Source organism: Scleropages formosus, chromosome 7, assembly GCF_900964775.1.
Source record: "Scleropages formosus chromosome 7, fSclFor1.1, whole genome shotgun sequence".
Classification (NCBI taxonomy): domain Eukaryota; kingdom Metazoa; phylum Chordata; class Actinopteri; order Osteoglossiformes; family Osteoglossidae; genus Scleropages; species Scleropages formosus.
Window position 1 is genome coordinate 14685553 of NC_041812.1, and position 12299 is coordinate 14697851.

Consider the following 12299-nt stretch of genomic DNA (forward strand, 5'->3'; position numbering starts at 1 on the left):
TCCAGTCACACAGGCCAGGCAATGTGAGACAACATGTTAGTTTGTGAAATGAATACAAATTCATTTGCATTGTTTCTATACATTTTTTTTATCTTTAGGTTTTTATTTCTATTAAAGGATTATTTTATGTTTAGCTGACACTTTTCTCCAAAGCACCTTACAGTGTTAAGGTTATAATTATTTACCATTTATAGAGCTGGGTAATTTAGGATAAATACCTTGCTCAAGGGTACAACAGCTGGAGAACAAACCTGCAATTTTTGGATCCAAAGGCAGTAGCTCTAACCACTACACTACCATGTACTGTAAGGCAAGGGAAGACCGCATCACTCAAATGGCTGATTCATAAGATATTCACGTTCAGGCATTAAATAAACAGTCTACATACAGTACGTATGGTCGTTATCCACAAGTGTAAATTACACACACATTGTCTGAACTGCTTGTCCCATTTGGGGTCGCGGGGAGCCGGAACCTAGCCTGGCAACACGGGGCGTAAGGCTGGAGGGGGAAGGGACGCACCCAGGACTGGATGCCAGTCTGTCACAAGGCACCCCAAGAAGGACTTGAACCCCAGACCCACTGGAGAGCTGGACCCGGTCTAACCCACTGTGCCCCCCAAGTGTAAATTAATATACTTCTAATAACATAAGAAAGACTTAGGGGGTTAGCTCCACCTGGTCTCACCAGGCTCAAACATTTATTTATTCATTGAAAACTTTATGTTGAATTGAATTTTTTAAAAGCTATTTTCTCAACTTTTTATAGTAGCTGGTAGCACAATGGTTGCTGCTACTACCTTTGGACCCAAACCAAAGGTCATAGGTTTGAATCTCAGCTCTGGCTTTAGTACCCTTGAGCAAGGTATGTACTCTAAATTGCTCCAGTAAACAATTACCCAGCTGTATAAAAAAAAAAAAAAAATCTGTAAGTAGATTGTCAATTGCTTTGAGAAAGGCTAAATGGATAAATATCACATATCGCCTGCAAAGAAAAAGCGACCCTGCCTTACTTCACCCAGCCATTAGGTGGCAGTAAAACACTCAGAAACAGGACAGAATACATCTCGCCTTTAAATAATTAGTCTTTAATGACAACTGCATTAGCGTATGAAAATTCATACTTTTTTCACAATAGTCTTGGTATGCAGTCCTAATTAAGCATTTCCCCTGTTACACCATGTGATCAGTTGAGGTGGCCACATGACAGCAGGTTTTCACACACCTGATAAATTTTATTTGCAAATTCAAAATGAAGACGTAATTTTTAACAAGTGATGTTTTTCTCCTCAAGAAAATGACGAGTGTATTTCTGTCACAACTCGTCGGCTATCCCAAAGTCCCATCAGAATACTTCGCAACGGCTTAAAAGAAAAACATTGCAAAAAACGTTTCCGTAACGTTACGCTGCAAACGTCAGAGAACCCGGAAGGCACAACATTGTTGTGGCAACAGGAAACGAGCCGTGTCACGTGACTAAACCACAAGGGCCAATCAGAGGAAAGGAAGCTCGGGGGTCGTGGCACTTAGCGAGTGTTTAGCGTTTCGCTCCATTACTGGTTCGGCTGTGTCACTGACATAGAGGGAAGTATTAAAGCTTGGCAGTAGCGCTGCAGCAATATATTGAATAAAGCTGAAATTTTATTTTTTAAGAAAAAAAAAATGCATACTGACGCTTCAGCCAAGGTACAGGAGTTTTTCTTGAACTGTGAATGAGTTGAGTATTGTTGCGCGTTTGTGTTGAAACACAGACGGGAGTGACTGTCAGTGTGAGTTACTTTTCGTTCGATAAAACCGCCGCCGGCGCTGGTCCGATCCGCGTAACTACGTGACACACAGACAGAGAGTGTTACAACTTTTGCAAATGTAGCGTTCCACAAAGAATGGTGTGCACAAACTAAGACTTCACTTCTTGAGCACCTTTGCCAGCTTTGCGTCACGGTACGGGTGAATTAGCAACTCGCCAAGGAAGGATCTTGTGCACGCGCATTGCAAAACACACAGCCCGGCGCGTGCATCCGGAAAACTCGTCTTGACCGTTAATAACGGTAACTTGGGGGCGAGATACGATTGAGTGGTTTTTACTCAATGAACGACTGCGGAGTATTCCTTTCAGTACGTTTTTGAGGTTAGAGCTGATGGGGGCAAAAACGTATGGCGTGCAAAATATGATATAGTCAGTGGAAATGTAATTCTGTCTCTCTCCTCTCGTCCCGCAGCTGGAGTTCGCGGTGCAGATGACGTGTGAGAGCTGCGTGGATGCCGTTCGGTCCGCTCTGCTGGGGGTACGAGGTACGGGCATCACAGCAGCGCTTCGCACCGCACCTGGCAGCTTACTTGGGCTCAGTACAGCGAGCAAACTGGGGAAACTGGAAAAGTTACACTAACATGATTTATTGCACTTTTTTCCTCCAAACAAAGCGCCGCACACCTCAGAGAACAATACAAAAGTGCATGATTACATGATGAACAGGAGAGATTTAGATGCAGACACGTGATTGTACAGTGGTCAACGGATCACATACCGTATGAACCAGTGTACGTTGTACCAGTAGCTGCATGGATGTTTATCCATTATTCAGCAATTCCTTATGACAAAATTAAACACATAGATGTTTGTCATGCATATAAAAGATCGGGGGAGAAGTGAGTCTGAAAGAGTTTGGTGTTGAGACCCTTCTTCTTCTGTATGCAGTTTTTTTTTTTTAATTGGTTTTACTCATTCCTCTATAGTTTATATACCTTCTCTTTGTTTTAATACATGTACAGGTGGCACAGTGAGTAGCACTGCTGTCTTCCTTCACCTGCATGGTTTGAGAAAATGTGGGTTTGATTCCTGCTCAGTCTGTATGTTCTTTCTATGTCTGTGTGGATTTCTACCCACAGTCCAAAGACATGCTCTTCAGGTTCCCCTGTAGTGTGTAAGTGAGAGAGAGTGTTCCACTAATGTATGGATGAGTGACCCATTGTAAGTAGTGTATCTAGCAGTGTAAGTCACCTTGGTGAATAAGGTGTGTGGGCTGGTAACACTACATAGAGTTCATTGGAAGTCGCTCTGGGGAATACACACACAGGCTGAAGCTGCTTGTCCCTAGTGGTGTCGTGGCAAGCCAGAGCCTAGCCCGGCAATGCAGGGCGTAAGGCTGGAGGGGGAGGGGACACACCGAGGATGGGATGCCAGTCCATCACAAGGCACCCCAAGCAGGACTCAAACCCCAGACCCACCAGAGAGCAGGCATAGGCCAAACCTGCTGCGCCACCATACCCCCCGTTGCTTTGGGGAATAGCGTTTGCTAAATGAAGTAACGTAATACATTAAGCTGCATGAACTGTCAAATTGCTACCAACTTTTAGTTTAAATTTTTTTTTTTTTTTTTTTATTTCTCTGGTAAGCTTACATAGGTCATTAAAGCTAGGTACATACAATGAAGCTGTTTTCGTATAAGCACCACAGTTTGTGAATGAAAATGATGGCAATTCTCTTGCTTTAATGTTTTATAAAGTAATTCATTATTGCAGTGGTTAATGCCACGTGAACAATGAAACACATACGTTTTTACCTGTACTTCCATTCAAAGAAGCACCCTTTACATGTGTGAGCAGGAGTGCACTCAGTGGAGGTGGACCTCGCACGGGAGCAAGTTGTGGTAGAGTCTGTGCTGACATCGCAAGAAGTGCAGGCTCTTATTGAAAGCACAGGGCGGCATGCAGTGCTGAAGGGGATGGGCAGCACAGAGCAGGGTGAGCCTTCGCAGCTCTTTTCTGGACAACATGTAGAATTCTGTTCTTTTGGATTAAAACATTTGGGAAACTGTCACATTGTGCCTTTGGTGTGTATGTGTACCTTTGCAGGTATATACAGCTATTTGGGAATGGCTACGTTGTGTGTGTTTTCCAGACCTTGGTGCAGCTGTGGCAATCCTGGATGGAGCAAGTTCAGTCAAGGGGGTAGTTCGATTCTTGCAGAGTTCACCAGAGTGCTGCCTGATCGATGGGACTATTGATGGCTTGGAACCAGGCCTCCATGGCTTGCATGTTCATGAGCTGGGAGACCTGACATTGGACTGCCTGAGGTATCCCCAGAGAAATTTTAACATTTGTGGTTGGCGTCAGAGACATGTCAGTGGTATGAATGATCTTACTGTAGTGGTAGTTTAAATTTATAGTGTGAGTATACTGAGCTGACTTTTTTTTTTCCCAAAGCAACTGAGTCTTGAGCTACTTACAGTGATTTACTAATTTTTACAGCTTGGTAATTTTTACATGAGGAATTCTGAAATAGTGCCTGGTGAAGGATAACAAAAGGGGACTTGACACGGAATGTCTGGAAAAAGGGTGAAGGAAGGGCATGCTGTCTCGCTTCCCATTGGGCTGCACAATCATACACAGCTTTAGTAACAAATAGCCTTACAGGAGCATAAAAATGCTTGTCTTGGAATCAAATGGAAATCATGTTGTCATACATTTGTCTTCATGCATAAAAATACCTTTGGTTTTGATTTTTAAATTAATTTTAGGTGGCACATTTTTCATCTGATGGAGGGGTGCGGTGACGCAGCGGGTTTGGCCTGTGTCTGCTCTCTGGCGGGTCTGGGGTTCAAGTCCTGCTTGGGGTGCCTTGTGGTGGACTGGTGTCCCATCCTGGGTGTGTCCCCTCCCCCTCCAGCCTTACACCCTGTGTTGCCGGGTTAGGCTCCAGCTCCCGGCGACCCCAAATGGGACAAGCAGTTCAGACAGTTTGTGTGTGTGTGTGAGATTTTTCATCTGACACTTGATCCCTCCCAAAAGAAATAATGTCACCTCATAATAGGATTTTGTGTAATGGGGTGATTTCATTGAACAAATTAACCCTGTTAGTCCAGTAATGGGATTGTTCACTTTTTTGTAGCCATAGCCTTCTCTTTACATTGTTCCTGCTTTGAAGCAGTACAGGCACCAAAAAAAAGCTGCTTTTCTAATTTTAGAATTGATTTTTGATTCCTACAGATATGCTAAGCTGCTCTTAAGTAATGCCTGATAATCCTCAATTAAAATAATTCTGCTGGTGTTCATGTAGTTTTACTTGCTCAGTTGCAGCCACTCAGAATGAAATGAAAAAGCTTCCAGCAGGTCCATGAATGTATTTGTGACCCACCAATCTCACCACACTCAACCCATAAGACTGACAGCTGTACCTTTGATCAGCCTGGTAATGGGATAACAAACCCAAGGGCAGCCTGTTCTACAATAGATGTAATAAAAGCAGACATTGGGGAAGCGGAGAAGATGGTCCTACGGGTACAATTTGGTGATTGACATTGTGTTCTGTTTGTTGTGTTGCCTTTCTTGTATTATTAACTTGTTTACATTTTAATTGAAATATGAGACGAGTTGCAAATCCTCCCACATTTGTTCCCTGCTTGGGAACTATTTTGACCTGGCTCTCCCTGGCATGCTCCAGCATAATTTCTTAATATAATGATGATCTACAGTGTTTGAGTTTAATTGCCAGCTGTTGATGGCAGTCACTTGTGTTTTGCATAGAATAAGTTGCAAGTACCTTTAATGCAAGAAAGTCAGATAGTGTTCTTGCATAGTTTATGTGGTGCTTATTAGAACTTTGTGAAGCTGGCTACCTCTACAAACACCTTAAACGGAAAAAACCTAATGATTCATTAGTGCTGTGTCTATTTTGTGCCATTAAAATTAGAATCGGTGTCGTTTTTGTTAAGGCATGAGGAAGTTTTTTATTTTGCACCCAGCCCCCCGCAACGGCTTTGATACTCAAAGTCTAGTGTATTCTTCAGTGCTGTGTTTGTGCTGTTCAAACCGTAATTTTCTGTTTCACTTTTGAGATGTTAATGATTTTTATTAATGTTGTACAGTTTACATCATGATGTCTTCAAGAACAATTAAACTTTTAACAAAAGTAAAGTTCAGATTCGTTTTTCGAAAATGTACAAATGGACTCTATCCAACGCCTATATTTTCTTGTAAATCAATGCCAGTCAACAAAGAAGAGCTTGCTGATAAAATACTGTTTACATTTTTTCTATGTAATTTGTAGTGTTGATTATTGATTGATTAATTTTATTTTTAAATAAAGTTCCACTGGCTGAGAGGTAAGTGGGATAACCTTAGACGGATAAAAGTGAGCAGTCTGACTTGTCTGGAAATCATAAAAATGAGTGTCTGGAAATGTAAAAGAGATAGATGGTTTCTTGGCAATAGTACAAATGAAACATGAGACTTTTTGTTTTTGCTATGTGCGGAGGGCCAACTTCACAGGGCTGAATGATGTCAACGTGTCATAATCGTTAATATCTTAGAAAGTACAAGATAGAATCATGGCTTTAATGGCACAATTACAACATTAAAGAATGAGCCCAAATCCAGGTGTCAGTGCCATCATAGCAGATCTGGGTGGCATCATAGCCTGGCAAAATAATTGTGGATATCTTTAAAACAAAAATGGTACAAATTATAATTTTCATGGCACAACACGGGACAAACAGCACCAATAAAGTATTTTCAGCCTGAGGGTTTTCTCATTTGTTCTGTTTGTAGGGGGGTCAATTTCATGAAATCGTTTACTAAAAAATTGGTTTCTACATATGTTTGTAAACCATCTCAAAATTTCAATACTATTTTCAGTTGTATCAAATATGCAAAAAAATCTGAATTGGACAATGTGAAACTGGCAGTTTAAGTCAAGAGAATATCTCTGTAAATTTTGAACATTTGCCTTGCTTAACCAATATCATATTAAATATTTTCTGCTCATAGCAATAAGTTGAGCTCTAGTTTGTGCTTAATATATTTAATTTCTGATTATGTTTACAAGTGTTTGGAAGTGTCTTATGTAAGAACAGTTATGATGTTTTTTTTAGCATTACTTCTCTGAAGTTAGAGGCGGAGAGTGTATTTTGGTGTACAACTGTGGCTTTCATCTACCTTGTTCCGCAGCTGTGGAGAGCACTTCAATCCATTCAAGAAACAACATGGAGCCCCAGAAGACTTGGAGAGGGTACAACAAGCATATCTTTCTTTAAAGCTTATATTTTAAAGTCTTTCCATCCAATACAGTACATTTATATTGCACCATTGTATCACTTGAATTTTTCAGTGTTAATACATTTTGGTACAGTTTTGCGATGTGAAATATACAGTATCACTTCACTGTAGTAATTCAACGGTGTTTGATTTATGCAAAATAAATTTTTAGCTTCTTGTTTGTGCCTTTTAGAAACATGGAAAACTTTGGGGGAAAATGCTTGTAACAACTCTGTTGTTTATGCCTGAAACAGTGTTTGAAAACATGTGTATGTTTCAGCATGTAGGTGACTTGGGCAACATCCTGGTAGGACCAGATGGCAGAGCGTCATTCCGGTTAGAAGACAATCAGCTTAAGGTAGAATTCTCTAATGTGCAAACTTAATAATAAATCTATAATAAAAATCTACTTTATTCCATTGTGCCTTGTTCAACGAGGTACAGAAAATTACTGAGCTTAGATCTAACGTATTGGTGAAATTGTAATTTGTTGAAAGGTAAAGGGGAGACACAATAAATCCATCGTCAATATGCAGACACTCATGTGGGTACTGACTTATCCAGGTGTAACAGCTCTATACCCTGTCATTCAGACTTTTTGGTGCATCAAGTTCAGGGTGAAAAGTCTTTGATCATGCAAATATATTTGGCTACCTGCTCAGACTGGTAACTGCTATCAGTGGAAGAACACACAACAGGATGTTGGGAACAGACATCATGATCATGGCAGTTTAAGTTTACGTGCAGCATTGCATTCTGTTTTTTATGTATGTTTTCATTGATTTTGGCACTTTTTAATTTATTTTTTAAAATTGGTCTTGTGCTACTGTATTTGTCATTCTCATAAAACTTGCAGTTTGCTAGTACAATACCCATAACACCATTAGTGCTTTATGAATGCTGACAAAAAAGGTTTCATATTAAGTGTTCCTTATGGTTTAGAATAATGTTATTAGTGCTTGTTAACGTTATAGGTAGTTTTTTTTTTCTTTTTCTTTTTAAGGAAACCCGTTCAACAAATAGCTATGTTTTTTTTCTTCCTTAAAAAAAAAAAGAGTAGCTGCTTCTGTATCTGGACATTTACAGTTTATTTTTCTGACAGAAAAATGGGCTATAGAATTAGTGGAAAACCCATGTACTTCAAACTATTTTTGAGTATAGTGTACATAATGCATATGTAGTAAATTGACCTCGTACTGTTCTGTGGTGTTGCTTGTTCTCTCTTTAAGGTGTGGGACATTATTGGGCGATCTATAGTTGTGAGTTCGGGGGAGGATGACCTGGGCAAAGGGGGGCACCCTTTGTCTAAAGAAACTGGAAATTCTGGGGAGAGGTGAGGTGAAACACAAAATCATTCCATTGCTTTGCTTCACAGTGCTTTCTATGCATATGAGGCAGCTGGTAGTGTAATTGTTAGAGCTGCTGCCTTTGCACCCAAAGGTCACAGGTTCAAATCTCACCTCCAGCTGTAGTACCCTTGAGCAAAGTACTTTCCCTAAGTAGACAACCAGTCTTGGTCTCTCTCTCTTTTTTTGTATGTAGCTTATGTTCATGTCTGTCTCCTTTTGTTTAGGCTAGCATGTGGGATCATTGCGCGCTCAGCAGGCCTCTTTAAGAACCCCAAGCGGATCTGTGCTTGTGATGGAGTTTCTCTCTGGGAGGAGAGAGCGCGCACTCTTTCAGCCCTTGAACGCAGGGAAACCCAGACACCAGCAGCCAATCTGTGAAGAGACTGCTTTGCTGTAAACTGATTGGTGATAGACTGGAGACCTGCATTAAGAGTGATAAAATCCTTGCTGATACTCATCTAAGCTGGTGACAGTGATGGAGCTTTTGTACAGGTTTTCAGTATGACCAAGCTGGTATTTTCATTCACTTAAGCCACACTCAGATTTTCATTTGGATAATCTATGAATTTCATAACTAAAAAAGTAAAATAATTATTTTAAAATGTAGAGTTCTTGACTGTTTCTGGTTTGAGATACTCCGCAGCTTTGAGTAATATTCTATTACTCTGTCCTAATGAAAACAGATCAAAGAAGATTGTGATGCCTCGTGACTAATAATTTATACGTTAACGTTTCAAGCTGTAATAGCTGTGAAGAGCTTATTTGTTATTTAATTATCCTGGCATGGTTCTGAGACTGTTTCCCTTATGTGTTGACGTAAGGGACGCATCACTGTTTGCATCTTATAGAGATGAATGCTTTGACATATTCTATTTCTATTTCTTTTTTGAGCCTTTATACACAATTACTTTTAAGTGTCTTTTTAATATCTCTAATTCTTAATAATGAATAACTGAGCAATAATTAAGGCAAAACCTCATTTTCAGCAAGCAAATCAAATCCATCTTCAGTGTCAGAAACCTGGGCACAAAGGAGATGTTTTAGCTTCTTAGTTAACAGTTGGATGGGCTGCTACCTGCTGATTATCTATCAGGAGTCTGAAGTGATAACCTAGGAGTCAGTTCTCTAGCATATAGAAACAATTTTCGATGAGCACTACCATGAACTGAACTTGGAAATACAGCACTGGTACGCCCACCATCACCGTATCCATGAGTCTTGGCCCCCCCTCATAGCCCCATCTTTCTAGTGCTTATAGACCAATCTTTCCCAGAGCCTATTTAATGTTCACATTGCTTCTATATCAAACATTTCATGCTATATGTGAATCATATTAATACCATGCTTCTGGCTGCTGTCAATTCTGCCCGGTATTACCAGACAGCTTATTGCATATCGGGAAGAGATGTATCCATTTTCTGGCAAGCTTATCAGTATTTAATGAGACAGGGGCACTTGTACAGACAGCTTCTGGATCACTACTTTGCATAGATTGCGATAGTTGCGGTGTTTGCCTTTCTGTTGCTACAATGGCCGTGGGCATCTGCTCCTGTCTGGAGGTGTTTAACTTTCTGAAGGATAATTTCTTGATGAACAGCCTGATCCACTGACAGCTTCTGCTACTTAAGCTCAATGTCAGCTATACCCAGATAGCTGCGCAGATGGTGCGGGCTCTGGTCAAGGTCTATGACTTGTTTTTCTTTCACATAAGTGGTTGAACTCATGTGCGTATGATGCTCTAGTGTATGTCTCAGCAATACCCCAACCAACTGAAATAAAATTACGATGATGGTATGTTGCACAAAGCCATTAATGTCAATGACGTGCACATTATTCAGGATAGAGCTCTGCCTGCTGAACACAAAAAAGGCACGAGAGCATTGCATTAATTAGACTGAATAAATTTTAAGAATTCTATCAGTTATGACATGTTCCAGACTCTGTCTGTATACGGTGGCTTCAGAAAGTATTCGGACCCTTCCACCTTTGCGTTGTAGACTTATTTCAGAATGGACTCAATTCTTTTTTGCCATCTATGAACACACAAAACCCTCAAGCCACAATACAGCTCAGTCACTTTATCCTCACATACCTTTGCAGTGTACTGATCAAAGCTCTTGCTATGAATAGTTTCACAATGTGTGAACATTGTACTCTTTGGCATCAGCAAGCTGCTGCATTCAGATCAAGCATTTGTACACTTTTAAAGTAAAATAGTAATCCTGGGGATAAGGTGTCATCGGGCATTTGAGGACATTGCTGTGTAATAGATGTATTTACTGCATAACTTAGTCATTAGTGTGCTGTTAGTGCTAGTTCACATAATGCATAATTACAGTATTTAGTCACGGCTTAAAACCCACTCATTCATCATGTGGGCCAAATATTTGACACCCTCTGTTCTAAATTTTCTGCAAAGAGATTAAGGAGTAATGTGATATACAGCATGGACAAGTTTTACGTGTGCTGTCCCAGTCGGGAGAAAGCTTGATTCTGGAAATAAAAGACTGTTACAGGCCACACTATGCAGATCACACCATGCAAAGTCATACAAATTTCAGCTGTACTGTGAGATACAGTTCATGGAGATTAGAATGTTGCATACAGGACTCTACAAGCGACACACACCACGAATGAAAGTAACCAAGTCACTGGCTTGGCATAAGATGGAAGAGGCAGACAAAAGGAGTTCTTGCTTGAAGATAAGAGAGAATGGCTCTAAGATACCCAGATTATTTTGAACTGAGCTGTGAAGAAGGCCATAAATGCCCAGGAAGCATAGGATTCAACTGATAATGCAATAGCTGTCAAAGGACTTTGTGTTTCAGAGTTTCGTAGCAAATTATAGCAGGGCACTTCCATTTTTCTAGTCTTTTCCATGTTGTTATTGTGGCCACTCACTGACAACATGCAGCCAGTGGTGGCCGTAGGCCCAAGTGATGCCGTCTACAACGCCTGTGCAAATGAAATAAACAGCTTCTTGGTTCCAAGACCAAAAAAAAAATAACTCCACACTGTGCCAAAAATGTGCATTGCCTTTTTTAACATTGATGTTTTGCATAGTATAATATAGCTACTCTGAGAGTGTGAAAACCACTACATTTTTGGGCTCTCTGGAAGAAGGGTAGAAAATGGTTGTGAAGTGAGTGCAGCAGGCCCAGCAATCATGTCATTACGCATATTCGCCTGTGTGGGATGGCAGTTTGATCTGTACGATACAAGTCCACAGAAAGAGAAGTTACATAGCCAAGTGACAGAGTACTCACTAAAGGTAAAATTAGAAGTTCTTCAGCAAATACTTTATTTAGTTTTAGGTGGACATTAAGACCACCTGCCATCACCTTTATCCTTTCTAATTGCATTGCTTTGGTACAGTGGACCAACTACCTGAAAAGTCATTATCCAGAAAAATAAATCAGTGATGTCCACAGCGTACACTCTCCACACACTGCTGCACAACTGTTGGTATTAACATCTCTGTTTTGACTGAAGTGCTCATGTTTGGGAAATACCGCATGTGATGTGTTTCAGGGGTTGTTGAACATGCAGCTTCTTGGTATCTAATCTAAAGTGATGGATGTAGCTGTGCTCTGGACAATTGCTAACTGTCAGACAGTGAAACAGGGGAAATAGTGCTCTATAAAAATAGAAATATGTAATAACAGCCCCTGACACTGGGAGAAATAACGCTAGACCTCGACTGAATTTATGACCATAGTTGCTGATAGCATTCAAGGGGATGCTTAGCTTGATGTTCCGAAACTGCAAATGTAATTAGACACGTTGTCAGTTCTATTGTTTGAATTGATTTACTGTTCTGCAGAATTTCAACTGATGTTATTCATGACTTATGATCATGTTGTTCATCACACTTGCAAAGGATGCACATGCTGATCTTAATGTGCATGTGTGCCTTATG

General features: G+C 40.4%; 1 protein-coding gene across 2 annotated transcripts; it reads left to right on the forward strand.

Moving 5' to 3' along the window:
* Positions 1 to 1525: 1525 nt before the first annotated feature.
* ccs (copper chaperone for superoxide dismutase) lies at positions 1526 to 11384 on the forward strand. 2 transcript variants are annotated; one of them, XM_018739486.2, is made up of 8 exons: positions 1526 to 1685; positions 2219 to 2291; positions 3603 to 3740; positions 3898 to 4072; positions 6945 to 7005; positions 7312 to 7389; positions 8261 to 8364; positions 8605 to 11384. In XM_018739486.2, the coding sequence occupies exons 1-8, from the start codon at positions 1662 to 1664 to the stop codon at positions 8756 to 8758; spliced, it is 807 nt and encodes a 268-aa protein (XP_018595002.1). In that variant the 5' UTR covers positions 1526 to 1661; the 3' UTR covers positions 8759 to 11384. The 2 variants fall into 2 exon arrangements, with proteins under 2 accessions (XP_018595002.1, XP_018595004.1); XM_018739488.2 differs by having other exon boundaries at positions 1643 to 1715.
* The last annotated feature ends 915 nt before the right edge of the window (positions 11385 to 12299 follow it).